Source organism: Coregonus lavaretus (genome assembly GCF_964263955.1).
Source record: "Coregonus lavaretus genome assembly, chromosome: 12".
Lineage (NCBI taxonomy): Eukaryota > Metazoa > Chordata > Actinopteri > Salmoniformes > Salmonidae > Coregonus > Coregonus lavaretus.
In genome coordinates this window covers 45464809-45491818 of record NC_139999.1, presented here as the reverse complement: position 1 = coordinate 45491818, position 27010 = coordinate 45464809, and the positions used below count along the sequence as shown (strand labels likewise).

The 27010-nt window shown below is 45.9% G+C and overlaps 1 protein-coding gene across 1 annotated transcript in view; it reads left to right on the top strand.

Moving 5' to 3' along the window:
- Nucleotides 1-26697, top strand: part of LOC311138021 (voltage-dependent calcium channel subunit alpha-2/delta-3-like) — a gene marked incomplete at both ends in the record, with an annotated part of 62123 nt that extends 35426 nt beyond the window's left edge. The window contains 25 exons of the mRNA XM_084172670.1: nucleotides 102-119; nucleotides 1956-2027; nucleotides 2146-2226; nucleotides 2342-2416; nucleotides 5789-5872; nucleotides 9904-9975; nucleotides 16299-16360; nucleotides 16888-16955; nucleotides 17159-17204; nucleotides 20597-20694; nucleotides 20886-20979; nucleotides 21247-21342; nucleotides 21551-21669; nucleotides 23155-23232; nucleotides 23467-23528; nucleotides 23782-23826; nucleotides 24007-24069; nucleotides 24209-24279; nucleotides 24363-24438; nucleotides 25141-25181; nucleotides 25291-25346; nucleotides 25494-25611; nucleotides 25829-25939; nucleotides 26285-26393; nucleotides 26605-26697. Coding sequence (XP_084028796.1) covers nucleotides 102-119; nucleotides 1956-2027; nucleotides 2146-2226; nucleotides 2342-2416; nucleotides 5789-5872; nucleotides 9904-9975; nucleotides 16299-16360; nucleotides 16888-16955; nucleotides 17159-17204; nucleotides 20597-20694; nucleotides 20886-20979; nucleotides 21247-21342; nucleotides 21551-21669; nucleotides 23155-23232; nucleotides 23467-23528; nucleotides 23782-23826; nucleotides 24007-24069; nucleotides 24209-24279; nucleotides 24363-24438; nucleotides 25141-25181; nucleotides 25291-25346; nucleotides 25494-25611; nucleotides 25829-25939; nucleotides 26285-26393; nucleotides 26605-26697 — 1908 coding nt within the window. The remainder of the gene's footprint in view (nucleotides 1-101; nucleotides 120-1955; nucleotides 2028-2145; nucleotides 2227-2341; nucleotides 2417-5788; nucleotides 5873-9903; nucleotides 9976-16298; nucleotides 16361-16887; nucleotides 16956-17158; nucleotides 17205-20596; nucleotides 20695-20885; nucleotides 20980-21246; nucleotides 21343-21550; nucleotides 21670-23154; nucleotides 23233-23466; nucleotides 23529-23781; nucleotides 23827-24006; nucleotides 24070-24208; nucleotides 24280-24362; nucleotides 24439-25140; nucleotides 25182-25290; nucleotides 25347-25493; nucleotides 25612-25828; nucleotides 25940-26284; nucleotides 26394-26604) is intronic.
- Nucleotides 26698-27010: the final 313 nt, after the last annotated feature.

The following is a 27010-nucleotide window of genomic DNA, read 5'->3' as shown; positions in this document are numbered from 1 at the left end:
GTCTAGAATGGTAATATGCAGGAGGAGCAGTCTGTCTGGCTGTCTGTTGTACAGGAGGAGAGCTCAATCCTCATTTGTCATTTTTCTGTCTCCTTCTGCAGCTCTCCCAGGCACACAAGGTAAAGCCTCTCTCTCTCTCTCTCTCTCTCTCTCTCTCTCTCTCTCTCTCGTTTCCTTGTCATTTAGAGATTATTTACTGTGCACATTTTAACTATTTTCCATGATGGTGTATTAAATGGATACATCATTTGAGGTGTTATTTAGTTGCCATTGATATGTGTTTGTAATCTGGTTGCTGAGGGTTCCTGAGTAGTGAGTTTCTCCCCTGCTGTGGAGTTAAGGCATTGCAGCAGCAGTTGAGGCTGCTGTAATTTATAAAGCTCTGCTTCTACTCAGTAAGGGGATTGTCCTGGACTGTATGTGTATTGTGTATAGTACCCACACACGCACACAAACACACACACACGGCCACAGAGGTAAGGGTTGGGTTGGGGGGGATTGTCCTCTGGCGTGTGTGCTCTTGTATCTCAGCCACAGAGAAACACCATTCATCATTCTGTGGATCATTGGCTTTTATCTCCTGAAGCTCATAATAAAACTGACATTGGAGCGGAGAGAGTGAGCGAGGGAGAGAAAGAAGGAGAGGGGACGGAGACGGGGACGGGGGGGACGGGACGGGGGGGGCTAGCACAAGGTCGTTTCCCAGAAAGCTCTCTTGTGTCTAGTGCTGCTGACTGCTGCAGGATATTCCCAGTGTGTCTTTACTAAGCTCCTCTGATGGACTGGGGGGTCTACCAGGGTCTACCTGTACAGGTGAGACTGGGCTTTAGGGGCTGTTACTCTGGGAGGAAGCGGGGTGGTCGATGGTTAGACCCTCCATCAGTCATTTTGTCGAGCAGCCAAGACACATAATCCCACCCTAGTACCCTACACTGTCCACTGCCTCTCTCCTACACACGTACATGAACACAAACACACACAACAGCCAAACACGTAAGCACGCGCACACACAAGCACTCACACACATACACAAACAGCCACACACTCACCATGGCTACGGGAAGATGTTTAGATGTGGGTTTCATTTTGTACAAATTATTTTTAATTGTTATATTCATTATTTTTTTATTGTGATTTATCAGGGTGTGCTGCAGCACCCTTAGAACCACTACTTCCAGCGGCTATGACACTCACACACAGAGCACTCACAGCTGTGTCCGTGAGCCTGTGAGGTGAGGGAATAGCAGACCTAGTTTCAGTGAGCACATGTGTTTAATCATGTCAGTTCTCATCCTGCTGAGCTTAGCCCCGCTCTCAGCCAAAACGGAGACACACACACACACTGGGGATTGCTCTAAACTGGAGCTTCAATATGCATTTACTGTAAAACCACAAGCAACATTTACCATAGATTTACACTGCAGACTCACTTACATTTTGTATAAAAAGCATTTGGCGACATTTCTACTGCACAGTGTTTGGTGAAATGTATTTTGGTGAAATTACTGGACTGTAAATGTGTTGTGATGAAGCCTACTTGGCAGGGATGGACATTGGTGCATATGATCCTCTATTGACACCGAATAGCATAGCATTTAGCATCAGTCAGACAGGGAATACTATAGCAACAGCCTCTGATGTTTAACATAATGGGAAGATCTCGATTGCATACTCCTCGCATCCTCTCTCCTCACTCCTCGTCTCCTTCTCAAAACCCATTGGAGGAGAAGGCCAGAGGGGAGGGACCTCTGGCTTTCTTATCCAAAGGGTTTTGAGAAGGAGACAAGGAGAGAGGACGCGAGGAGTATGCAATCGAGATCTTCCCATTATGTTAAACATCAGAGGCTGTTGCTATAGTATTCCCTGTCTGACTGATGCTAAATGCTATGCTATTCTCAGTAGCCACGGTATTTGCCACTGTCTGTCACTGTCTCTGTCACTGTGTTCTGTCTCAGTCCAGAAACAAGAAGGGCCCTAGCCTGATGACCACTGTGGCCATGCCTGTGTTCAGCACCAAGAACGAGACGGTAAGTGTGTGTGTCTGTGCCTCTGTCTGTCTGTCTGTCTGTCTGTCTGTCTGTCTGTCTGTCTGTCTGTCTGTCTGTCTGTGTTATACTCACTCTTTCGCTCCTCTCTCCCCTACAGAAGAACCAGGGTATTCTCCTAGGGGTAGTGGGCACAGACATTCCTCTTCAGGAACTCATGAAGATCATCCCTAAACACATGGTACTGTGTTTACTAACCCATGTTTATGACTCATTTGATGCGTTGTCATTTACTGTTGTCCTGTACTCTACTTCATGTAATCAAGTATCTCTATATATTGTTTTTGTGCCTTCAGCTGGGTATCCACGGTTACGCGTTTGCCATCACAAACAACGGCTACATCCTGACCCATCCGGACCTGAGGCCACTGGTAACACACTGTCTTTTAAACCCACTCATACACTAGGTTCCCTTTCTAGGGTTGTAAAATCACAGGTTTTCTCAGAAATAATGGTTAGAGGATTCAGGATTTCCTGCTTATTCCCTCCTGATACCGGGAATCTTCTAACCAGGAGTTCTGGAAAACCTGGGAATTCTGGGAAAGTTACCTGAATTATGCAACCCTAACTCTATCCCTAACCCTAATCTTGCCACAATGCACTAACCATAACCCACACAGCCTTTACACATACCAACCTTGGGATTGTGGTTAAAGTGGTTAAACAGCTACATTTCAGTTTTCCCCTCCCCACTCAAACTCCTCCCAGAGAGTCCTAGCAAAATTCTTGCTTGAGAAATTGCTCTTTGCCAAGAAGATATTTTTGTTTTTTTAGGACAATCTTTATTGAGAACAATCACATTAAGATACTTAATTGTTACCCAGAAATGATTTGATATTGAGATTTTAAAAAAATTGGCTGCATTGGACCATTAAAGACATGCTCCGGAACTTTGGCGACTACTAAGTCGTTTTTTAAACTTCCCGCTTTGGGCCAGATGTGTCAGTGTGTAGTTCATACATGTATAATCTAAGAGCAGAATTACTATCTTACCTCAATTAGCCACGAAATCCCTAGTTTGTTTTTCTGGAAGATGTGCTGTGTCATTTTCCCAAAATGTTCACCCACATGGTCCAGCCCCCTAGCAATTTGAGTTCTAGCCAATGAGCTTCAGCCCCTTGCCATTTGAGGGACAGCTAGCAAGATGCACACACAGCAGAGCGAGAGAGAGAGAGAGCGCAATGACGTGTTGCACATATGTGCACATACAGTGGGGAGAACAAGTATTTGATACACTGCCGATTTTGCAGGTTTTCCTACTTACAAAGCATGTAGAGGTCTGTAATTTTTATCATAGGTACACTTCAACTGTGAGAGACGGAATCTAAAACAAAAATCCAGAAAATCACATTGTATGATTTTTAAGTAATTAATTTGCATTTTATTGCATGACATAAGTATTTGATCACCTACCAACCAGTAATTCTGGCTCTCACAGACCTGTTAGTTTTTCTTTAAGAAGCCCTCCTGTTCTCCACTCATTACCTGTATTAACTGCACCTGTTTGAACTCGTTACCTGTATAAAAGACACCTGTCCACACACTCAATCAAACCGACTCCAACCTCTCCACAATGGCCAAGACCAGAGAGCTGTGTAAGGACATCAGGGATACAATTGTAGACCTGCACAAGGCTGGGATGGGCTAAAGGACAATAGGCAAGCAGCTTGGTGAGAAGGCAACAACTGTTGGCGCAATTGTTAGAAAATGGAAGAAGTTCAAGATGACGGTCAATCACCCTCGGTCTGGGGCTCCATGCAAGATCTCACCTGGTGGGGCATCAATGATCATGAGGAAGGTGAGGGATCAACCCAGAACTACATGGCAGGACCTGGTCAATGACCTGAAGAGAGCTGGGACCACAGTCTCAAAGAAAACCATTAGTAACACACTACGCCGTCATGGATTAAAATCCTGCAGCGCACGCAAGGTCCCCCTGCTCAAGCCAGCCCATCTGAAGTTTGCCAATGACCATCTGGATGATCCATAGGAGGAATGGGAGAAGGTCATGTGGTCCGATGAGACAAAAATATAGCTTTTTGGTCTAAACTCCACTCGCCGTGTTTGGAGGAAGAAGAAGGATGAGTTCAACCCCAAGAACACCATCCCAACCGTGAAGCATGGAGGTGGAAACATCATTCTTTGGGGATTCTTTTCTGCAAAGGGGACAGGACGACTGCACCGTATTGAGGGGAGGATGGATGGGGCCATGTATCGCGAGATCTTGGCCAACAACCTCCTTCCCTCAGTAAGAGCATTGAAGATGGGTCGTGGCTGGGTCTTCCAGCATGACAACGACCCGAAACACACAGCCAGGGCAACTAAGGAGTGGCTCCGTAAGAAGCATCTCAAGGTCCTGGAGTGGCCTAGCCAGTCTCCAGACCTGAACCCAATAGAAAATCTTTGGAGGGAGCTGAAAGTCCGTATTGCCCAGCGACAGCCCCGAAACCTGAAGGATCTGGAGAAGGTCTGTATGGAGGAGTGGGCCAAAATCGCTGCTGCAGTGTGTGCAAACCTGGTCAAGAACTACAGGAAACGTATGATCTCTGTAATTGCAAACAAAGGTTTCTGTACCAAATATTAAGTTTTGCTTTTCTGATGTATCAAATACTTATGTCATGCAATAAAATGCAAATTAATTACTTAAAAATCATACAATGTGATTTTCTGGATTTTTGTTTTAGATTCCGTCTCACACAGTTGAAGTGTACCTATGATAAAAATTACAGACCTCTACATGCTTTGTAAGTAGGAAAACCTGCAAAATTGGCAGTGTATCAAATACTTGTTCTCCCCACTGTCTGTGATGTAGTACACCATTTTCGCAGACCACTTTTGGCTCGTGAGCACTACTTTCAGAACTACTGGCTAAAAAGTAAAGTAAACAAAAGTACCGGAGCATCTCTTCAAATAAATAGTTTAAATACAGACACTGAATGCCTGTGCCCTTTTCTGTTACATGACAGACTATGTTAACCACATACACATAAACAGTGTGAGTACGTGTTATCGAGCAAGTTGGGAGGCTCAATCTGTAATGCCCACCTTTTCCTTTGATGTATGCATGCAGGGAGGGATACAGGCCATTGCTACTACTGTAGGGCTGGCTGGCCCTGGCTAACTGAGATAACACTAACCCAGAGGTAACCATCCTGTCCTGTAACTGTACTATACAGAGAATAGACCACAGACACTCACTCTCTCTCTGGGATCCTGCATGGGTCCCACTGGAAACTGGTGCTAGTGGATCTGTGTGTAACAGTGTATATGTGACGTTAGTACCTCTCTGTGCCACTGTGTGTGTTTGTGTGTATATGTGTTTTAGTATGTGTTGCTGTGTGTTTTCTATGTACTGTAAGTGTGTGTTTCTCTGTGCCTTAGACTGTGCTGTGACTGTGGTTGTCTATTCTGAGGCTGAACTAGACCCTACTGGACTTTGTGTGTGGGACTGGACATGTTTATAGTATTGGTTGTTGATTGAACTGATCAATTTGGTATTCAATTTGGGGAGTTCTAGCCTGGTGGAACCAGCCTGACTTCACGATAGCTCACATTCTGTTTGAACACAGTGGTCAGTCTGCTTAACCTGGCTAGGAGTGTTCTGGTTTTGAGCAGGACTGTGTGAACGAAGCCTTGTATAGGTTCATTCTTAACTTAGCTGTGCACCCAAACCATCCACAGTGTAACCAAAATCTAGACTTCCTCAACTGTTCCCATCAAATGTGTGTTCCTCTGTGCCTCAGTACCAGGAGGGCCAGAAGAGGAGGAAGCCCAACTACAGCAGTGTGGACCTGTCAGAAGTGGAGTGGGAGGACAAGGATGACTTTGTACGTCTAAACCATGACATAACAAAACATTTTACACACACTCCTGATAAGCTACTACTACCTTTACTATACTAAAAGGGATACTTCGGGATTACTTCAACCGGAGTCAGATGAACTCATGGATACCATTATTATGTCTCTGTATGCAGTTTGAAGGAAGTTAGAGGTAGTTTCGTGAGCCAATGCTAACTAGCGTTAGCCCAATGACTGGAAGTCTATGGTACAGTGAGGGAAAAAAGTATTTGATCCACTGCTGAATTTGTACGTTTGCCCACTGACAAAGACATGATCAGTCTATAATTTTAATGGTAGGTTTATTTGAACAGTGAGAGACAGAAAAACAACAAAAAAATCCAGAAGAACGCATGTCAAAAATGTTATAAATTTATTTGCATTTTAATGAGGGAAATAAGTATTTGACCCCTCTGCAAAACATGACTTAGTACTTGGTGGCAAAACCCCTGTTGGCAATCACAGAGGTCAGACGTTTCTTGTAGTTGTCCACCAGGTTTGCACACATCTCAGGAGGGATTTTGTTCCACTCTGTCACGCCCTGGCTCTGGGGACTCTTAAATGTTGAGCCAGGGTGTGGAGTTTCTATGTCATATGTTCTATGTTGTGTTTTCTAGATCGTGTTGATCTATGTTGGCCAGGGTGGTTCCCAATCAGAGGCAGCTGTATCTCGTTGTCTCTGATTGGGGACCATACTTAGGCAGCCTGTTTGGCACTACTCGGTGTGGGATCTTGTTCCGTTAAGGATTGTTTTGTGTAACCTAGGACTTCACGTTTCGTTTGTTTGTTGTTTTGTCGTGAGTTAAGTACGTAATAAAATGTACGCTTATCACGCTGCGCCTTGATCCGTCTCATCAGTAAACGAGCGTGACAGAAGATCCCACCAACTAAGGACGAAGCAGCGTGTCCAGGAACAGACAGCCTGGACCTGGGAGGAGATCCTGGATGGGAAGGGATCCTGGACTTGGGAGGAGATTCAGGCCGGAATGGATCGCCGTCCTTGGGAGGAGACTGTGGAGGCGCGCTATAGAGAGGAGCAGCGGCAACGCAGGAGGTGCCGGCCGAGGAGGAAGCCCAAGAGACAGCCCCAATAATTTTTTTTGGGGGGGCTAAAAGGGTGGTTGGCGGAGCCTAGTGTTAGAGCAGAGCCAACTCCCCGCACTCATGCTAGGAAGCGTGTGACTGGGCAGGCTCCGTGTTATGCGGAGCCACGTACTGTGCCGCGAGTGTTCCGGCACAGTCCTGTACGTCCTGTGCTAGCACCACGCACGTGTCGTGCGAAGATGGGCATTCAGCCAGGACGGGGTGTGCCGGCTCAATGCTCGTGGTCTCCAGTACGCCTCCTCGGTCCCGTATATCTTGCGCCTGTGCCACGTGCTGTATCGCCAGTACGAGTGCACAGCCCCGTACGTCCTGTGCTGATGCCTCACACATATTGTGTGGAAGTAGGCATTCAGCCAGGACGGGTTGTGTCAGCTCTTCGCTCCAGACCTCCAGTCCGCCTCCACAGTCCGGCCCGGCCCGTTCCGGCTCCCCACACCAAGCCAGTGGTGCGTGTTCCCAGTCCAGCCCGGCCTGTTCCTGCTCCCCGCACCAAGCCAGTGGTGCGTGTTCCCAGTCCAGCCCGGCCTGTTCCTGGCCCTCGCACCAAGCCAGTGGTGCGCGTCGTCAGCCCGGTCCGGCCCGTTCCTGCCCCTCGCACCAAGCCAGTGGTGCGCGTCGCCAGCCCGATCCGGCCTGTTCCTGCTCCCCGCACCAAGCCAGTGGTGCGTGTGTCCAGTCCGGCACGGCCCGTGCCTGTTCCACCGGTGCCTGGTCCGGCACCGGTCAGCTGCTCCACTCCGGAGCCAGAGCAATCCGCTCCACCGGGGTCCGGTCCAACTCCTGTCAGCGGATCCACTCTGGAGCCAGAGCAATCTGCTCCACCGGTGCCCAGTCCAGCTCCGGCCAGCGGCTCCAGTCCGGAGCCTGTACAGATCGATCCACCGTCGTCGGTTCCAGCTCCAGCCAGCAGTGCCAGACCAGACCAGGGGCGCAACGGGGAGGTGGAGAGAAAGTGGTGGTCACGCCCGGAGCCGGATCCACCTCCGAGGTGGAATGCCCACCCGGCCCCTACCCTGTTGTGTTTGTGTGGCGCGGTCGCAGTCCGCGCCTTTGGGGGGGGGGGGGGGGGGGGGGGTACTGTCACGCCCTGGCTCTGGGGACTCTTAAATGTTGAGCCAGGGTGTGGAGTTTCTATGTCATATGTTCTATGTTGTGTTTTCTAGATCGTGTTGATCTATGTTGGCCAGGGTGGTTCCCAATCAGAGGCAGCTGTATCTCGTTGTCTCTGATTGGGGACCATACTTAGGCAGCCTGTTTGGCACTAGTCGGAGTGGGATCTTGTTCCGTTAAGGTTTGTTTTGTGTAACCTAGGACTTCACGTTTCGTTTGTTTGTTGTTTTGTCGTGAGTTAAGTACGTAGTAAAATGTACGCTTATCACGCTACGCCTTGGTCCGTCTCGTCCATAAACGATCGTGACACACTCCTCTTTGCAGATCTTCTCCAAGTCATTAAGGTTTAGAGGCTGACGTTTGGCAACTCGAACCTTCAGCTCCTCCACAGATTTTCAATGGGATTAAGGTCTGGAGACTGGCTAGGCCACTCCAGGACCTTAATGTGCTTCTTCTTGAGCCACTCCTTTGTTGCCTTGGCCGTGTGTTTTGGGTCATTGTCATGCTGGAATACCAATCCACGACCCATTTTCAATGCCCTGGCTGAGGGAAGGATGTTCTCACCCAAGATTTGACGGTACATGGCCCCGTCCATCGTCCCTTTGATGCAGTGAAGTTGTCCTGTCCCCTTAGCAGAAAACACCCCCAAAGCATAATGTTTCCACCTCCATGTTTGACGGTGGGGATGGTGTTCTTGGGATCATAGGCAGCATTCCTCCTCCTCCAAACACAGCGAGTTGAGTTGATGCCAAAGAGCTCGATTTTGGTCTCATCTGACCACAACACTTTCACCCAGTTCTCCTCTGAATCATTCAGATGTTCATTGGCAAACTTCAGATGGCCCTGTATATGTGCTTTCTTGAGCAGGGGGGCCTTGCGGGTGCTGCAGGATTTCAGTCCTTCACGCGTAGTGTGTTACCAATTGTTTTCTTGGTGACTATGGTCCCAGCTGCCTTGAGATCATTGACAAGATCCTCCCGTGTAGTTCTGGGCTGATTCCTCACCGTTCCTCATGATCATTGCAACTCCACGAGATGAGATCTTGCATGGAGCCCCAGGCCGAGGGAGATTGACAGTTATTTTGTGTATCTTCCATTTGCGAATAATCGCACCTACTGTTGTCACCTTCTCACCAAGCTGCTTGGCGATGGTCTTGTAGCCCATTCCAGCCTTGTGTAGGTCTACAATCTTGTCCCTGACATCCTTGGAGAGCTCTTTGGTCTTGGCCATGGTGGAGAGTTTGGAATCTTATTGATTGATTGCTTCTGTGGACAGGTGTCTTTTATACAGGTAACAATCTAAGATTAGGAGCACTCCCTTTAAGAGTGCTCCTAATCTCAGCTCGTTACCTTTATAAATATACCTCATTAAAATGCAAATCAATTTATAACATTTTTGACATGCGTTTTTCTGGATATTTTTGTTGTTATTCTGTCTCTCACTGTTCAAATAAACCCACCATTAAAATTATAGACTGATCATTTCTTTGTCAGTGGGCAAACGTACAAAATCAGCAGGGGATCAAATACTTTCTTCCCTCACTGTATCCACTAGCGTGCTAACGCTAGTTAGCAATTGCACTAACACTAGTTAACAACTTCCTTCAAACTGCACGCAGAGACGGAGATAAAGGGCTTCACTGACAAAATCCTGAAGTATCCTTGTAATTAGATTTTGTTTATTTAACCTGGAAAGTCCACTCAGTAAGAATTGCCACTGCTTTCCAGGGAGTCCTGGGGAGCTGTATACTCTCAGACAGCATGCAGTCCTTGCATCTTGATAAATATCCTGTTCTTATGTTTCAGCTGCGTAATGCCATGGTCAACAGGAAGACTGGGACATTCTCCATGGAGGTGAAGAAGACAGTGGACAAAGGGGTGAGACTGAAGATTTTATTATGACTCTGACAATTAAAGAAACGATGACACTCTTCTTTTGAACCCCCTAAGGTCTAAGGGCGCGGGGATGGGTTAACATATGGAATTGTTTTAAGATGGGCATACCAAGGATCATTTACATTTTACATTTTAGTCATTTAGCAGACACTCTTATCCAGAGCGACTTACAAGAGCAATTAGGGTTAAGTGCCTTGCTCAAGGGCACATGGACAGATTTTTCACCTAGTCTGCTCGGGGATTAGAACCAGCGACCTTTCGGTTACTGGCACAACGCTCTTAACCACTAAACTACCTGCCGCCCCATTTAGCTATTTGATTTAGAATTTTAGGACCCCGAAAAAATAAGTTACTAAAAAAGTTATACATAAACATTGAATTTGGCCTTACTGCTATTACCCCATAGAAACACATTGAATAACATTTTCATATATGGCAAAACAGATAAATAAATACATCTAAGGGAAGTATGTTTTGAAGTGTCTGTCCTATATCTAAGAGAAATAAGAAAGCTCAGGAAATCTTTGTAAATATTCTTTCTACCCATATTTAACCCTTTTTTTTGGGCGCTAAACTACTTACATATATACAGTTGAAGTCGGAAGTTTACATACTCCTTAGCCAAATACATTTAAACTCAGATTTTCACAATTCCTGACATTTAATCCTAGTAAAAATGCCCTGTCTTAGGTCAGTTAGGATCACCACTTTATTTTAAGAATGTGAAATGTCAGAGTAACAGTAGAGAGAATTATTTATTTCAGCTTTTATTTCTTTCATCACATTCCCAGTGGGTAAGAAGTTTACATACACTCAATTAGTATTTGGTAGCATTGCCTCTAAATTGTTTAACTTGGGTCAAACGAGTCGGGTAGCCTTCCACAAGCTTCCCACAATAAGTTGGGTGAATTTTGGCCCATTCCTCCTGACAGAGCTGGTGTAACTGAGTCAGGTTTGTAGGCCTCCTTGTTCGCACACGCTTTTTCAGTTCTGCCCACACATTTTCTATAGAATTTAGGTCAGGGCTTTGTGATGGCCACTCCAATACCTTGACTTTGTTGTCCTTAAGCCATTTTGCCACAACGTTAGAAGTATGCTTGGGGTCATTGTCCATTTGGAAGATCCATTTGCGACCAAGCTTTAACTTCCTGACTGATGTCTTGAGATGTTGCTTCAATATATCCACATAATTTTCCTTCCTCATGATGCCATCTATTTTGTGAAGTGCACCAGTCCCTCCTGCAGCAAAGCACCCCCAGAGCATGATGCTGCCACCCCCATGCTTCACGGTTGGGATGGTGTTCTTGGGCTTGCAAGCAACCCCCTTTTTCCTCCAAACATAACGATGGTCATTATGGCCAAACAGTTATATTTCTTTCATCAGACCAGAGGACATTTCTCAAAAAAGTACGATCTTTGTCCCCATGTGCAGTTGCAAAACGTAGTTTGGCTTTTTTATGGTGGTTTTGGAGCAGTGGCTTCTTCCTTGATGAGCGGCATTTCAGGTTATGTCAATATACAGTTGAAGTCGGAAGTTTACATACACTTACAGAGGGGAGAACAAGTATTTGATACACTGCCGATTTTGCAGGTTTTCCTACTTACAAAGCATGTAGAGGTCTTTAATTTTTATCATAGGTACACTTCAACTGTGAGAGACGGAATCTAAAACAAAAATCCAGAAAATCACATTGTATGATTTTTAAGTAATTAATTTGCATTGTATTGCATGACATAAGTATTTGATCACCTACCAACCAGTAAGAATTCCGGCTCTCACAGACCTGTTAGTTTTTCTTTAAGAAGCCCTCCTGTTCTCCACTCATTACCTGTATTAACTGCACCTGTTTGAACACGTTACCTGTATAAAAGACACCTGTCCACACACTCAATCAAACAGACTCCAACCTCTCCACAATGGCCAAGACCAGAGAGCTGTGTAAGGACATCAGGGATACAATTGTAGACCTGCACAAGGCTGGGATGGGCTACAGGACAATAGGCAAGCAGCTTGGTGAGAAGGCAACAACTGTTGGCGCAATTATTAGAAAATGGAAGAAGTTCAAGATGACGGTCAATCACCCTCGGTCTGGGGCTCCATGCAAGATCTCACCTCGTGGGGCATCAATGATCATGAGGAAGGTGAGGGATCAGCCCAGAACTACACGGCAGGACCTGGTCAATGACCTGAAGAGAGCTGGGACCACAGTCTCAAAGAAAACCATTAGTAACACACTACGCCGTCATGGATTAAAATCCTGCAGCGCACGCAAGGTCCCCCTGCTCAAGCCAGCGCATGTCCAGGCCCGTCTGAAGTTTGCCAATGACCATCTGGATGATCCAGAGGAGGAGTGGGAGAAGGTCATGTGGTCTGATGAGACAAAAATATAGCTTTTTGGTCTAAACTCCACTCGCTGTGTTTGGAGGAAGAAGAAGGATGAGTACAACCCCAAGAACACCATCCCAACCGTGAAGCATGGAGGTGGAAACATCATTCTTTGGGGATGCTTTTCTGCAAAGGGGACAGGACGACTGCACCGTATTGAGGGGAGGATGGATGGGGCCATGTATCGCGAGATCTTGGCCAACAACCTCCTTCCCGCAGTAAAAGCATTGAAGATGGATCGTGGCTGGGTCTTCCAGCATGACAACGACCCGAAACACACAGCCAGGACAACCAAGGAGTGGCTCCGTAAGAAGCATCTCAAGATCCTGGAGTAGCATAGCCAGTCTCCAGACCTGAACCCAATAGAACATATTTGGAGGGAGCTGAAAGTCCGTATTGCCCAGCGACAGCCCCGAAACCTGAAGGATCTGGAGAAGGTCTGTATGGAGGAGTGGGCCAAAATCCCTGCTGCAGTGTGTGCAAATCTGGTCAAGACCTACAGGAAATGTATGATCTCTGTAATTGCAAACAAAGGTTTCTGTACCAAATATTTAGTTCTGCTTTTCTGATGTATCAAATACTTAAAAATCATACAATGTGATTTTCTGGATTTTTGTTTTAGATTCCGTCTCTCACAGTTGAAGTGTATCTATGATAAATAATTACAGACCTCTACATGCTTTGTAAGTAGTAAAACCTGCAAAATCGGCAGTGTATCAAATACTTGTTCTCCCCACTGTAGGTTGGAGTCATTAAAACTTGTTTTTCAACCTCTCCACAAATGTCTTGTTAACAAACTATAGTTTTGGCAAGTCGGTTAGGACATCTACTTTGTGCATGACACAAGTACATTTTCCAACAATTGTTTACAGACAGATTATTTCACTTATAATTCACTGTATCACAATTCCAGTGGGTCAGAAGTTTACATACACTTAAGTTGACTCTGCCTTTAAACAGCTTGGAAAATTCCAGAACATGATGTCATGGCTTTAGAAGCTTCTGATAGGCTAATTGACATAATTTGAGTCAATTGGAGGAGTACCTGTGGATGTATTTCGAGGCCTACCTTCAAACTCAGTGCCTCTTTGCTTGACATCATGGGAAAATCAAAAGAAATCAGCCAAGACCTCAGATTTGGTCTGGTTCATCCTTGGGAGCAATTTCCAAACGCCTTAAGGTACCACGTTCATCTGTACAAACAATAGTACGCAAGTATAAACACCATGGGACCACGCAGCCGTCATACCGCTCAGGAAGGAGACACGTTCTGTCTCCTAGAGATGAACGTACTTTGGTGCGAAAAGTGCAAATCAATCCCAGAACAACAGCAAAGGACCTTGTGAAGATGCTGGAGGAAACAGCTACAAAAGTATCTATATCCACAGTAAAACGAGTCCTATATCGACATAACCTGAAAGGCCGCTCAGCAAGGAAGAAGCCACTGCTCCAAAACCACCATAAAAAAGCCAGACTACGGTTTGCAACTGCACATTACATTTTACATTTTAGTCATTTAGCAGACACTCTTATCCAGAGCGACTTACAGTTAGTGAGTGCATACATTTTCATACTGTCCCCCGTGGGAATCGAACCCACAACGCTGGCATTGCAAGTGGGACTCACACATTGGGACAAATATCGTACTTTTCGGAGAAAGTCCTCTGGTCTGACGAAACAAAAATAGAACTGTTTGGCCATAATGACCATCGTTATGTTTGGAGGAAAAAGGGGGTTGCTTGCAAGCCGAAGAACACCATCCCAACCGTGAAGCACAGGGGTGGCAGCATCATGCTGTGGGGGTGCTTTGCTGCAGGAGGGACTGGTGCATTTCACAAAATAGATGGCATCATGAGGAAGGAAAATTATGTGGATATATTGAAGCAACATCTCAAGACATCAGTCAGGAAGTTAAAGCTTGGTCGCAAATGGGTTTTCCAAATGGACAATGACCCCAAGCATACTTCCAAAGTTGTGGCAAAATGGCTTAAGGACAACAAAGTCAAGGTATTGGAGTGGCCATCACAAAGCCCTGACCTCAATCCTATAGAAAATGTGTGGGCAGAACTGAAAAAGCATGTGCGAGCAAGGAGGCCTACAAACCTGACTCAGTTACACCAGCTCTGTCAGGAGGAATGGGCCAAAATTCACCCAATTTATTGTGGGAAGCTTGTGGAAGGCTACCTGAAACGTTTGACCCAAGTTAAATAATTTAAAGGCAATGCTACCAAATTATATTTGAGTGTATGTAAACTTCTGACCCACTGGGAATGTAATGAAAGAAATAAAAGCTGAAATAAATCATTCTCTCTACTATTATTCTGACATTTCACATTCTTAAAATAAAGTGGTGATCCTAACTGACCTAATACAGGGAATGTTTACTAGGATTAAATGTCAGGAATTGTGGAAGAACTGAGTTTAAATGTATTTGGCTAAGGTGTATGTAAACCTCCGACTTCAACTGTAGGACTTGTTTTACTGTGGATATAGATACTTTTGTACCTGTTTCCTCCAGCATCTTCACAAGGTCCTTTGCTGTTGTTCTGGGATTGATTTGCACTTTTCGCACCAAAGTACGTTCATCTCTAGGAGACAGAACGCGTCTCCTTCCTGAGCGGTATGGCGGTTATACTTGCATACTATTGTTTGTACAGATTAACGTGGTACCTTCAGGGGTTTGGAAATTGCTCCCAAGGATGAACCTGACTTGTGGAGGTATACAATTATTTTTCTGAGGTCTTGGCTGATTTCTTTTGATTTTCCCATGATGTCAAGCAAAGAGGCACTGAGTTTGAAGGTAGGCCTTGAAATACATCCACAGGTACACCTCCAATTGACTCAAATGATTAGCCTATCAGAAGCTTCTAAAGCCATGACATCATTTTCTGGAATTTTCCAAGCTGTTTAAAGGCACAGTCAACTTAGTGTATGTAAACTTCTGACCCAATGGAATTGTGAAACAGTGAATTATAAGTGAAATAATCTGTCTGTAAACAATTGTTGGAAAAATTACTTGTGTCTTGCACAAAGTAGATGTCCTAACCAACTTGCTAAAACTATAGTTTGTTACCAAGAAATTTGTGGAGTGGTTGAAAAACTAGTTTTAATGACTAAGTGTATGTACATTTCCGACTTCAACTGTACTTCCATTAATTTTTTATACTGGTACCGGGCTACCTTCAGACGAGGCTTGTGTGGCTTGTGTGGTGGGCGTCCTAGAGCAAAACAACAAACATATACGTGTTCGTGATAGTCTCACCTTTCGATGGTGAGGTCATATTAGTGCAGAGTTTCCCAAACTTGGTCCTCGGGACCCAAAAGGGTGCACGTTTTTTTCTTTCTTTTCCCTAACACTACACAGCTAATTCAAATTATCAAAGCATGATGATTAGTTAATTATTTCAATCAGCTGTGTATTGCTAGGGCAAAAAACAAAACGTGCACCCCTTGGGGTCCCGAGGACCGACTTTGGAAAACCCTGTATTAGTTTGTAGGCTAAACTGTTCAGACGCTACAGACAGAATTTGGCAGATCGGTGGTACCGACTGACACTTGTGGGGGTCGTAGAGCAAAACGGAGAACACCATCGTGATTGTGAGAATCTCATCTTTCCTTAGAGTTTGTAGGCCAAACCGTTCGGACGCTACAGATATTTTCGTGAGAAGACCGATTTGCGGTATGTCTCCTAGTCTGACAAACACCTCTGTAGCTCTGCCTCCTTCCACCGCAGATTCGGAAGGCCGACATCGGCGGATGCGGTGGATTGAGGCGCAGCCCATGCAAAACAGACATCTCTAGCTTAATCAGACAGATTTTTAATGGGGTTGTTTTTATTATGCTAATTATATGGACATTGACTTTTAATGAGATCCACTGGATGAGTACTCATTCTCCATGCTTTTCTTTATGTTTTCAGAAAAGACTCCTGAAGATGCACAATGACTACTTCTACACTGAAGTCAAGGGAACTCCCTTCAGGTGAGGGGAGATGCTTTGAGAGTAGGGTACACACGCTTCTTTAGTTTTTCAGCACATTTATTGATTTATCCATTTATCTTGATCAATTCTCTGATGTCCTTCTGAAAGTTGACATGATGGCTGGTTCAGTGAGTGTGTAAGTGCCATGTGTCTCTGTGGGCCCATTTTCCAGACATAGATAACGCCTAGTCCAGTGGAGGCTGCTGAGGGGAGGACGGCTCATAATAATGTCTGGAACGGGGCAAATGGAATGGCATCAAACACATGGAAACCTTGTGTTTGATGTATTTGATACCATTCCACCTATTCCGCTCTAGCCAATACCACAAGCCCGTTCTCCCCAATTAAGGTGCCACCAACCTCCTGTGGCCTAGTCCTAAACTGAAAAGCAGTATCAATGGAGAATTCCCACTGAACATTCTTTTTCATCCAGGACTAGGCTTATTCTGTGTTTGGGAAACCATCCCTAAGAGTGTAACTGTTGACTTATCTCTGCTCCTCACCCTGCCGTGTGTTTCTGTGTTCAGTGTCGGAGTAGCTTTGTCCAGAGGCCATGGCAAATTCTTCTTCAGGGGAAACGTCTCAGTGGAAGCAGGTAAGAGTCACTTTACTCCTATCATACATTCATTCCTTCATTTTCCCACTCACTCACTCAACGAACTATGAGATCTTCATCAGTTTCATAGAAGTTTATGGGTATTCTGTACCTGTGGTCTGCCTGTTCTTAAGGCCATATATCAGTGCACTCAGCCTGGCCCTGTTGAAGCGTCACTGATCTGATGTTCATGTGTTTTGCAGGGCTCCTTGACCTGGAACAGCCAGATGTTGCGCTGGCAGATGAATGGTAATGCAGGGGGTTATGGGTAATGTAGGGGGGGCTTGGGCTTGGTCAGTCAAGCATTATATAGGTTACTGCTTTCTGTGGGTGTGTTTGTAAATTCACTCTGGAGTGCCAGAGTGCGCTCAGAGTGCACTCTGGCCGTTTGTAAATTCAAAGCGTTGTCAGATTGTCAGTTCGTAAAATTCAGAGCATTTCGCTCTCGGAGTGTTCAGAGCGCACACTGGACGCTCTAGCCGAGGAGTAGGGTTGATCCGAGCGTTCTGACCTCACAGCGGCAGTCAAGCACCCAAGCTAACTGGCTAAAGTTGGCTAGCATGCTAGCTAGCTACTTCCAGACACAAATGAGAGAACACCGCACTCTGACCATTTTACTCGCCCAAGCAGAGTTGGTTAGGCTGTTTTCATGTTATCTAGAGCGTTGGTGACTGTAACTGTGCTGCTGGCAACAATTTAATTAGCAGTTTATTTGCCGATGTTTACTGACACCGGTCATATTCAATATTTGTTGCGCATTCGTAAATTCTTCAGTTATTCTGCGCTGTGCTCTGGCACACTCAGTCAAGAGTGCTCTGAAATCGGAGTAGATAGCCCGAGTGAATTTATATGAACGCACCCTGTATGTCTTAGTAAGTATGTTATGTTGAGCCATGTGATATAACAGCAGGTCGTCTGTTATGTACTGTTCTGTTCAGCTGAAACGCTGAAACATTGGTGCTTTGCCTGAAATAGTTGGGAGTTGGGAGTATAGAGTGTCACTTTCTATATTTTTCTTTCTGTTATTTAGTTAAGTTTTTGTTGGTCAGCTCCTCAAGTGTCACGTTCATTGTATAAAGAATTGGACCAAGGTGCATCGTGGTATGCGTACATAGTCGTTTATTCTAATAAATACCGACATAATAACAAAATCCAACAGAACGTGAAGTTCAAGAGGCTACACATACAACAAGCCAAACAGTACTAGAAACAAGATCCCACAACATAGGTAGGCAAAATGGCTGCCTATGTATGATCCCCAATCAGAGACAACGATCGACATCTGCCTCTGATTGGGCACCACACCCGGCCAACATAGAAATAGATACACTAGAATGTATCCAAATCACACCCTGACCTAACCAAACAGAGAATACAGGTGATGTCTAAGGTCAGGACGTGACAGTACCCCCCCCCCCCCCACCCCAAAGGTGCAGACTCCGGCCGCAAAAACCTGACTTATTAGGGGAGGGTCCGGGTGGGCATCTAGCCTCGGTGGCGGCTCCGGCTCCAGCTTCGGACGTGACGTAGGCAGTAAACTCTTCTCCCATCCTGCCTCTCCTTTGCACGCCCGGTCCGGTCTGGACCCCGGCGCGATGCTCCCCCTCTCAGTCCTCCCACAATGCACCAAGTCCTGTCTGGACCCTGGTGTGGGAGCCCTCAACCCTGGAGAGGGGCTGACATCTGGCCCCGGCCCAGCAGTCCTCCCGCGATGCACCAAGTCCTGTCTGGACCCTGGTGTAGGAGCCCTCGATCCTGGAGAGGGGCTGACGTCTGGTCCCAGCCCAGCAGTCCTCCCGCGATGCACCAAGTCCTGTCTGGACCCTGGTGTGGGAGCCCTCAACCCTGGAGAGGGGCTGACATCTGGTCCCGGCCCAGCAGTCCTCCCACGATGCACCAAGTCCTGTCTGGACCCTGGTGTGGGAGACCCCGACCCTGGAGAGGGGTTGACGTCTGGCTCCGGCTCGGACCCCGGTGGAGCGGATGGCTCCGGCATGGGGGAAGAGTAGACCACCGGACCCGGACTGGGCACCGGTGAAGTGGACTGCCCCGGCTCTGGTAGGGAGCAGATAACCGGAGCTGGACTTGGCTCCGGTGGAGTGGACTGCTCTGGCACAGGAGTGGAGCAGCTGACCGGAGCTGGACTAGGCTCCGGTGGAGAGGACTGCTCTGGCACTGGATTAAAGCAGCTGACTGGAGCTGAAGACTCTGGACTGCAGACCATCGCAGGAGGCTCTGGACTGCAGACCATCGCAGGAGGCTCCGGGCCATGGACCATCACTGGAGCCTTCGTGCCATGGATCATCACTGGAGGCTTCGTGCCATGGATCATCACTGGAGGCTTCGTTCCATGGATCATCACTGGAGGCTTCGGGCCATGGATCATCACTGGAGGTTTCAGGCCATGAATCATCACTGGAGCCCGGCAAGTGCGGGGCGCTGGCCCATGATGCACTGGGCTGTGGACACGCATCGCTGGTTTGGTGCGAGGAGCAGGTACGGGGCGCACTGGGCTGGCGACACGCACCACTGGTTTGGTGCGAGGAGCAGGTACGGGCGTACCGGGCTGGCGACATGCACCACTGGTTTGGTGCGAGGAGCAGGCACGGGCCGTACCGGTCTGTGAAGGCGCACTGGTGGCACAGTGCGTAAATCCGGCGCATAGCCTGGTGCCTGCACGGTCACACGCTCCTCAAAGCGAGTGCAGGGAGTTGGCTCTCTTCTGAAATCTGGCTCCACCAGCCTCTGGTCTAAGGACTGAGCTCTCTGCTGCTGGAGGGTTAACTCCTCTCTCAGCTCCTCCTGTTGTCTGGCCAGCTCCTCTCTCTGTGCATCCACTGACTCCTTCTCCCTGTGGGCCTCCTGCAGCGCCTCCCTCTGAAGGGAGCTCTCCTGCTCTCTCTTAGCTAACAGCCCCCGTAAGGTAGTTATCTCCTCTCTCAGAGTGCTGAGCTGCATGTCTTGGAGGGCCTCTATAATGGCGGCCTCCTCTTCCTCCACAGTCAGCCCTTTCAGGGCCTCCTTCTGCTCCGTGTGCCCCCCCAAATTGTTTTATTGGGGCTGCCTCTCGTGCTTCCTTTGCGGTCGGCACTGTCGGCGTCGCCGTTGATCCTCTCCTGCCTGGGCTTCCTCCTTCGCCCAGGGTCCTTTACAGGCTAATATCTCCTCCCATGTCCAAAATGTCTTCCCCACCTGTGTCCAGGGTGTCTGCTCCTCCTGTCCTCGCTGCTTGGTCCGTTACTTGTGGGATCTTCTGTCACGTTCGTTGTATAAAGGATTGGACCACGGTGCAGCGTGGTATGCGCACATAGTCGTTTATTCTAATAAACACCGACATAATAACAAAATCCAACAGAACGTGAAGTTCAAGAGGCTACACATACAACAAGCCAAACAGTACTAGAAACAAGATCCCACAACATAGGTAGGCAAAATGGCTGCCTATGTATGATCCCCAATCAGAGACAACGATCGACAGCTGCCTCTGATTGGGCACCACACCCGGCCAAACATAGAAATAGATACACTAGAATGTATCCAAATCACACCCTGACCTAACCAAACAGAGAATACAGGTGATCTCTAAGGTCAGGGCGTGATATCAAGTGTTTTGTGTGTGTGTCTACCTATTCATTTGACAGGACGTATTGCAACACAGACGAGCACCATGAGCACCGCTCCCTCTCCCAGATCCAGGCCATTAAACTCTACCTGACCGGACGCAAGACAAACATCAAATGTAAGTTACACCACACTGGGATCTATAGGCTACTGGGGTTTCATTATATATCCTGGGAAATCATATAACCTAGCCTTAACCCTAACCCTAGCTGCAACCCCAACCCTAACCCTAGCCTTATATTCTATGTCCTGTCTGTAGAGGACTTGGTAGTGTGTTTCCAGGACTGAACCACTCCCTCTCTGCCGTAGGTGACAGGGAGCTGATCCAGGAGGTGTTGTTTGATGCTGTGGTCACAGCCCCACTGGAGGCCTACTGGACCGGCCTGGCCCTCAACAAGTCAGAGTGAGTCTAGCCTACTAACTCCTCCTCAACGCCTTTATGCAACATACCTCCCTCTGTTGCTCTCTAACAGGATGATACTTTATAAATTGCCAGGTTGGTCATAGTTACAAATAGTTATGAACATCAACTCCATCAAAGTGTCACTATGTCTCTCTGCTTTCATCACCTGTGTAGTCAGCCTCTTCCCACAGTTCTCTCTACTCTGTGATATTGTGATTAATGTGTTTGTTTTCATTTTTTGTTTGTTTGTTTCAATCACCGCAACAGGAATTCAGACAAAGGAGTGGAGATTGCTTACCTAGGCACACGCACTGGCCTCTCTAGAACCAACCTGTTTGTTGTCCCAGAGCACCTATCCAATCAGTGAGTATGATACTGAGCATCTGGCCAATCAGTGCAACAACTGAGACAAAGCAATGTAACAGTGAGTTGTAGTTTCAGTAGTGACTTGTAGTTTCAGTAGTGACTTGTAGTTTCACCAGTGACTTGTAGTTTAACCAGTGACTTGAAGTTTCAGCAGTGACTTGAAGTTTCTCTTCTGACTCCTCCATGTCTTCCTGTGTCTCATTAGAGACTTCCTGATGGCGGAGGATAAGGAGGGGGTGTTCAACGCTGACCACTTCCCTCTGTGGTACAAGAGAGCAGCGGAGCAGGTTCCCGGCACCTTCGTCTACTCTATCCCCTTTGGAGGTATGGAGACACTTACACAAAATGTACCTTTACTCTATATCCAGAATCCCCACACCCAACACAAGGTGTTACACGTTCATCATTTACTTGCACTGTATTTGTATTATGTTGTCTTTGAAATACTACTTCATTTTACTTTAATCAATATACAGTTTCTCTAATATACAGTAGCTCACTCTCCCTAACTTGTAATTGAGTGTCATCTGCAGCTTATTTTCCCCACACCCCACTCAATAGATTTCTTTAGTTAACCCTGTGTACTGTATCTCTGTGGGTTACCGTGGAGATTCTGTGTATCTGTGTCTCTGATATAGGGTGTACTCAGCCTCTTCATTCCGGGAGACCTGCACACATTAATCTGGTCTCCCGTCGCTGAAGGCAACATCCCGTACCCCAAAAACATATTTACCAGCCCTCTGGTTTATCTATTTCTGATCAACCTTTCCTGTCACCGAAGGCAAATCTATAATCCGGAATGCCTTACCAGTTTGTACGGGCTATACACTCTGTGAAAATAAACGTTTAAATTCAACTTTTCCAGAGTTTACCGAATTCACACCATATCACCCTAAAGCCAAAAGTTAGTTTCCATCTGAGATCACGCGGTAATCTTGCATGGCAACTACTACGGAGTATGGGGACTAGGGAGTGAACTTTGGAACATTTTTATTTAAACGTTTATTTTTACCATAGTTCACACATTGTATAGCCCGTTCTGATCGGTAAGGCATTCCGTATTATATATTTGCCTTGTGACGGGAAAGGTTTCCCGGAAATAGGTCAATCAGAGGGCTGGTAAATATGTTTTAAGGGTATGGGATGTCGCCTGCAGTGACGGGAGACCAGATTAATGTGTACAAGTCTCACTGAGCGAAGAGGCTAGGGTGTACTGTATAGCTCATCTCTCTCACTGTAATGAATGTAATTCATGTGCCCCACTTTCTTCCCACTGAGGGAAGGAGAGGATCAGGATCATACTGTTGTTCCCTGTTGTCTACCAGCCTCTACCTTCCTCTAACTGCTCTTATCTCTTAGTCTGTTGTTTAATGTCCCTCCTTTACTCCCACCTCCGCTGTTTAATACTATAACCTCCTCCAACAATCCCTGTCCCCAGAGGTTCTGTAGTGCTATTACCAGAACTGTTTTTTCCACAGAACACATCACTCTCTCTCTGTCAGAATAATTTCAAACATCCTGGTTGTAGCGTACTGATGGAATTCCATCACTGAGTGTGGTACTGTGGGTTGCGATTGCCTGCTGAAAGCTGTTGGTATGGCGCCATCTTTTGGTTAGAAAAGGTGTTTTCTCTTTTATTTCTGTGACTTGGTTTTCCTGCTGTGATTATGCAGAGGTGCTGAGGGTGGAATGGAATATATAGTGTATTTTATAAGATCTATTGAAATAGTAGAAATTGTTATTTTCCATTTACACAACATTTGTTGATTGAGGCTAATGTCTGTGCTCTGTGTTCCTGTTTTTCTCCAGGAAATAAGAATAAGAGTGTGGTTTTGGCCAGCACCGCCATACAGCTGCTGGATGACAGGAAGTCACCTATTGTTGCTTGTAAGCTCCCTGAAAAAACCTTAACTTCTCCCTAGAAGTCTCCCTAGAATAGTGTATAATGCCCCTAACATAGAGAGCTACTGTACCTGTTACAGGCTTCTAACTGTAATGTTTTCGATATAAAGCCCCCTTTGAAGACGTGTGAAGAAACTCTTTAATACATTTGTAATTCCTCTTCTAGATCTACAGTGTGCTGACTGTGTTCTGTTTGTGTTTTTGTTAAATTCACTATAGCCGTTGGGATTCAGATGAAGCTGGATTTCTTTCAGAGGAAGTTCTGGACCGCCAGCAGACAGGTAGACAAACACACACAAACACACACACACACACACACACACACACACACACACACACACACACACACACACACACACACACACACACACACACACACACACACACACACACACACACACACACACACACACACACACACACACACACACACACACACACACACACACACATACACATAAACAATATCCAGTGCTGTGAGACATGGTTTATTGATTATTCTAATAATTGATTCATCTTATTGATTCGATCCAGTGTGCTGCTCTGGATGGGAAGTGCACCATCAGCTGTGATAATGAGGTAAGACCAGACAGTACCTGTCTGTCACTGTCTCATGCTACTTCCTGTTTCTTAGCCTCTGGTCTGTGTCTCAGCTTTTCTACTTCCTGTCTGTACTGTCTGTGACCTTTCTCTGTTTCCTCTCAGTATTGAATTACTAAATTATGTCATGCCTTGAAGATTGATCTGTTTTTCTAACAGGACATCAAGTGTTACCTTATAGACAACAACGGATTTATTCTGGTCACAGAGGACTACTCTCAGGTACCATTAATAATATAATAGACACGTGTGTGTGTGTGTGTGTGTGTGTGTGTGTGTGTGTGTGTGTGTGTGTGTGTGTGTGTCCCGTAGCTCCCCTGGCTCCTAGTATTTGCCTTTAAATAAACATCTTCTTCCTCAGACGGGGCTGTTCTTTGGAGAGGTGGAGGGTGCTGTTATGAACAAGCTGCTTCTCATGGGCTCCTTCAAAAGGTTAGAGGAGAAATCCTGTTACAGTCGTACCCTGAACACACACACACACACACTGAGAATGGTCTATTGTCTCCTCTCTCTAGGATCACTCTGTATGACTACCAGGCTCTCTGTAGAGAGTATGCTGGCAGCAGTGACAGCTCCTGCTCTTTATCACATGTAAGTACTGCCCCTAAATATTATCACATGTAAGTATATAATATAATAAGCCATTTAGCAGACGCTTTTATCCAAAGCGACTTACAGGAGCAATTAGGGTTAAGTGCCTTGCTTAAGGGCACAGACAGATTTTTCACCTAGTTGGCTCTGGGATTAGAACCAGCGACCTTTCGGTTACTGGCACAACGCTCTTAACCACTAAGCTACCTGACGCCCCTAAGTACTGCCCCTAAATTGTATCACATGTAAGTAGTGCCCCTAAATAGGTCCGGTGTAGCTCAGTTGGTAGAGCATAGCGCTTGCAACGCCAGGGTTGTGGGTTCGATTCCCACGGGGGGCCAGTATGAAAAAAAATGTATGCACTCACTAACTGTAAGTCGCTTTGGATAAGAGTGTCTGCTAAATGACGTAAATGTAAATATTATCACATGTAAGTACTGCCCCTAAATATTATCACATGTAAGCACTGCCCCTAAATAGTATCACATGTAAGTACTGCCCCTAAATAGTATCGCATGTAAGCACTGCCCCTAAATAGTATCGCATGTAAGTACTGCCCCTAAATAGTATTGCATGTAAGCACTGCCCCTAAATAGTATCACATGAAAGTACTGTTCCTAAATATTATCACATGTCCCAAAACTACTCATCAGACTTACATACATCCAGTCAATGCTAATTATTTAATTTCTTCTCTCCCAGCCCTTCTCCATTGTGAAATGGCTCCTGACCGAACTTGTCATGTGAGAATAATAAAAGAATCACCTTGAAACGATAAAATAATGAGATGCATTGATTATCAACCACAGTACATATTATTGTATAAATGTATGTTCGTGTTATCCTCATCAGTTTCCTGCTGGAGTTCAACCTTTACAGCTGGTGGCATGTTGATCTCTCAGTCAAAGGTCAGTATGTGCAAGAACATACCTTGAGGTGTGTGTGTGTCTGTAGGTGCGTGCGTGTCTATGTCTGTGGGTGCTTGCACACATGCATGTGTGTGTGTGAGTCTTGCGTGTTTTTAGTATGTTAAGATTTACATATCCCATTTCCAGCCCAAAGATCGAGGGGAAAGACCATGATGGTGCCATGTGACACGGAGTACCCTGCCTTCGTCTCTGAGCGCACCATCAAAGAGACCACGGGAAACATCGACTGTGAGGGCTGTGCCAGGTACTGGTAACACAGTTACCTTACCTGTATCTTAGGCACCGATAAACTCACTTAGCCTGTGTGTTGATGGTGTATACACTATACAGGGTAATTTCATGCGTTAGTGTAGTAATATTAAAAGCATCAACTGAATCAACGCAACTCTTTCTTTTTCTCTCTCTCTCGCTTTTTGTCTCTCTCTTTCTGTCTTTCATTCCGTCTCTCTCTCCCTCCTCAGATCTTTTGTAATTCAGCAAATTCCTAGTAGTAACCTCTTCATGGTCGTCGTGGACAACAAGTGTGACTGCAGCTCTGCCCCCCTGGTTTCCATGGATCCCATCGAGATTATGTATATCCTTTACTAAGCCTCAATAAGTTTGAGGAGTTTGAGTGTATTTTTAGTACAAAGCTTTTGTGAGTATTTTTTTGTAGAAATATTTTGTAAGTAAATGTTTAGTAGATGGGTTTTGTAAGTTAACTGTAAGTGAACTCTGAACTCAGACTTTTGTTTTCTGAGAACGTGAACAACCTTTTTCATTGTCAGAGGTATTAATACATTTCTCATACATGTAGGTATTTATGAAGCGTGCGTTATGGTTTTGTTTTCTCATCATGCTAGAATGATGTTGCAGAAACAGTCACCACAGTGTCAGTTAAATGTATCTGAGGTATCTGAGGTTCGCTTCATCATCAGTATTTCTATCCTTAACCCCTCTGCACACAATGAGTCTCTGAAATGTGATAGGCTGAAGTTTCAGAAGGACAGAAAGCGGCCAGAATCGTGTCATCCTTTCCATCCCGAGGTACGCAGTATGTAGATGTGTGTGTGCGTCTGCGTCACAATTCTGTGATTACACAAAAAGTACATGAATGCCTGTTTGAGTGTTTAATAATGTGACATTAAGCATATATGTGACCATCTGTATATTGTCTGAACCATATAGATATATAGTGTATGTATTAATTAATTTCTAAGGTCTTAAACTCCTGTGATGCCCCCTGTGTCTGATGCAGGAGAATGCCATGGAGTGTGGAAGAGCAGCAGGCCTCTCTGCCCCCCTCACAGCAGCACTGCTCCCCCTACTGGCCACTCTCATTAGCAGGTGACCACACCGCCCCCGAGGCCAACCATCCTGGACCCAACACAGGACCCAACACTGGAGAGATTGATAGACTGGCGCACCATCAAATGATGACAACACACAGGGAGCCTCGCCAACAAGAATAACTTTCTCATAACTAACTGAGTTGCTTATTACCAATAGAGAGACTGCCCAATTATAAAGCATCTCCCTGACCAGCAGAGAAATAATGAATTAGAAGACAGAAACAGAACAATATTCCAAGGGGAAAACCATATGGACATTAGACTGAAAAAATATACCTGCAAGCAGCAATGAACGGGGTTCACAGGATGACA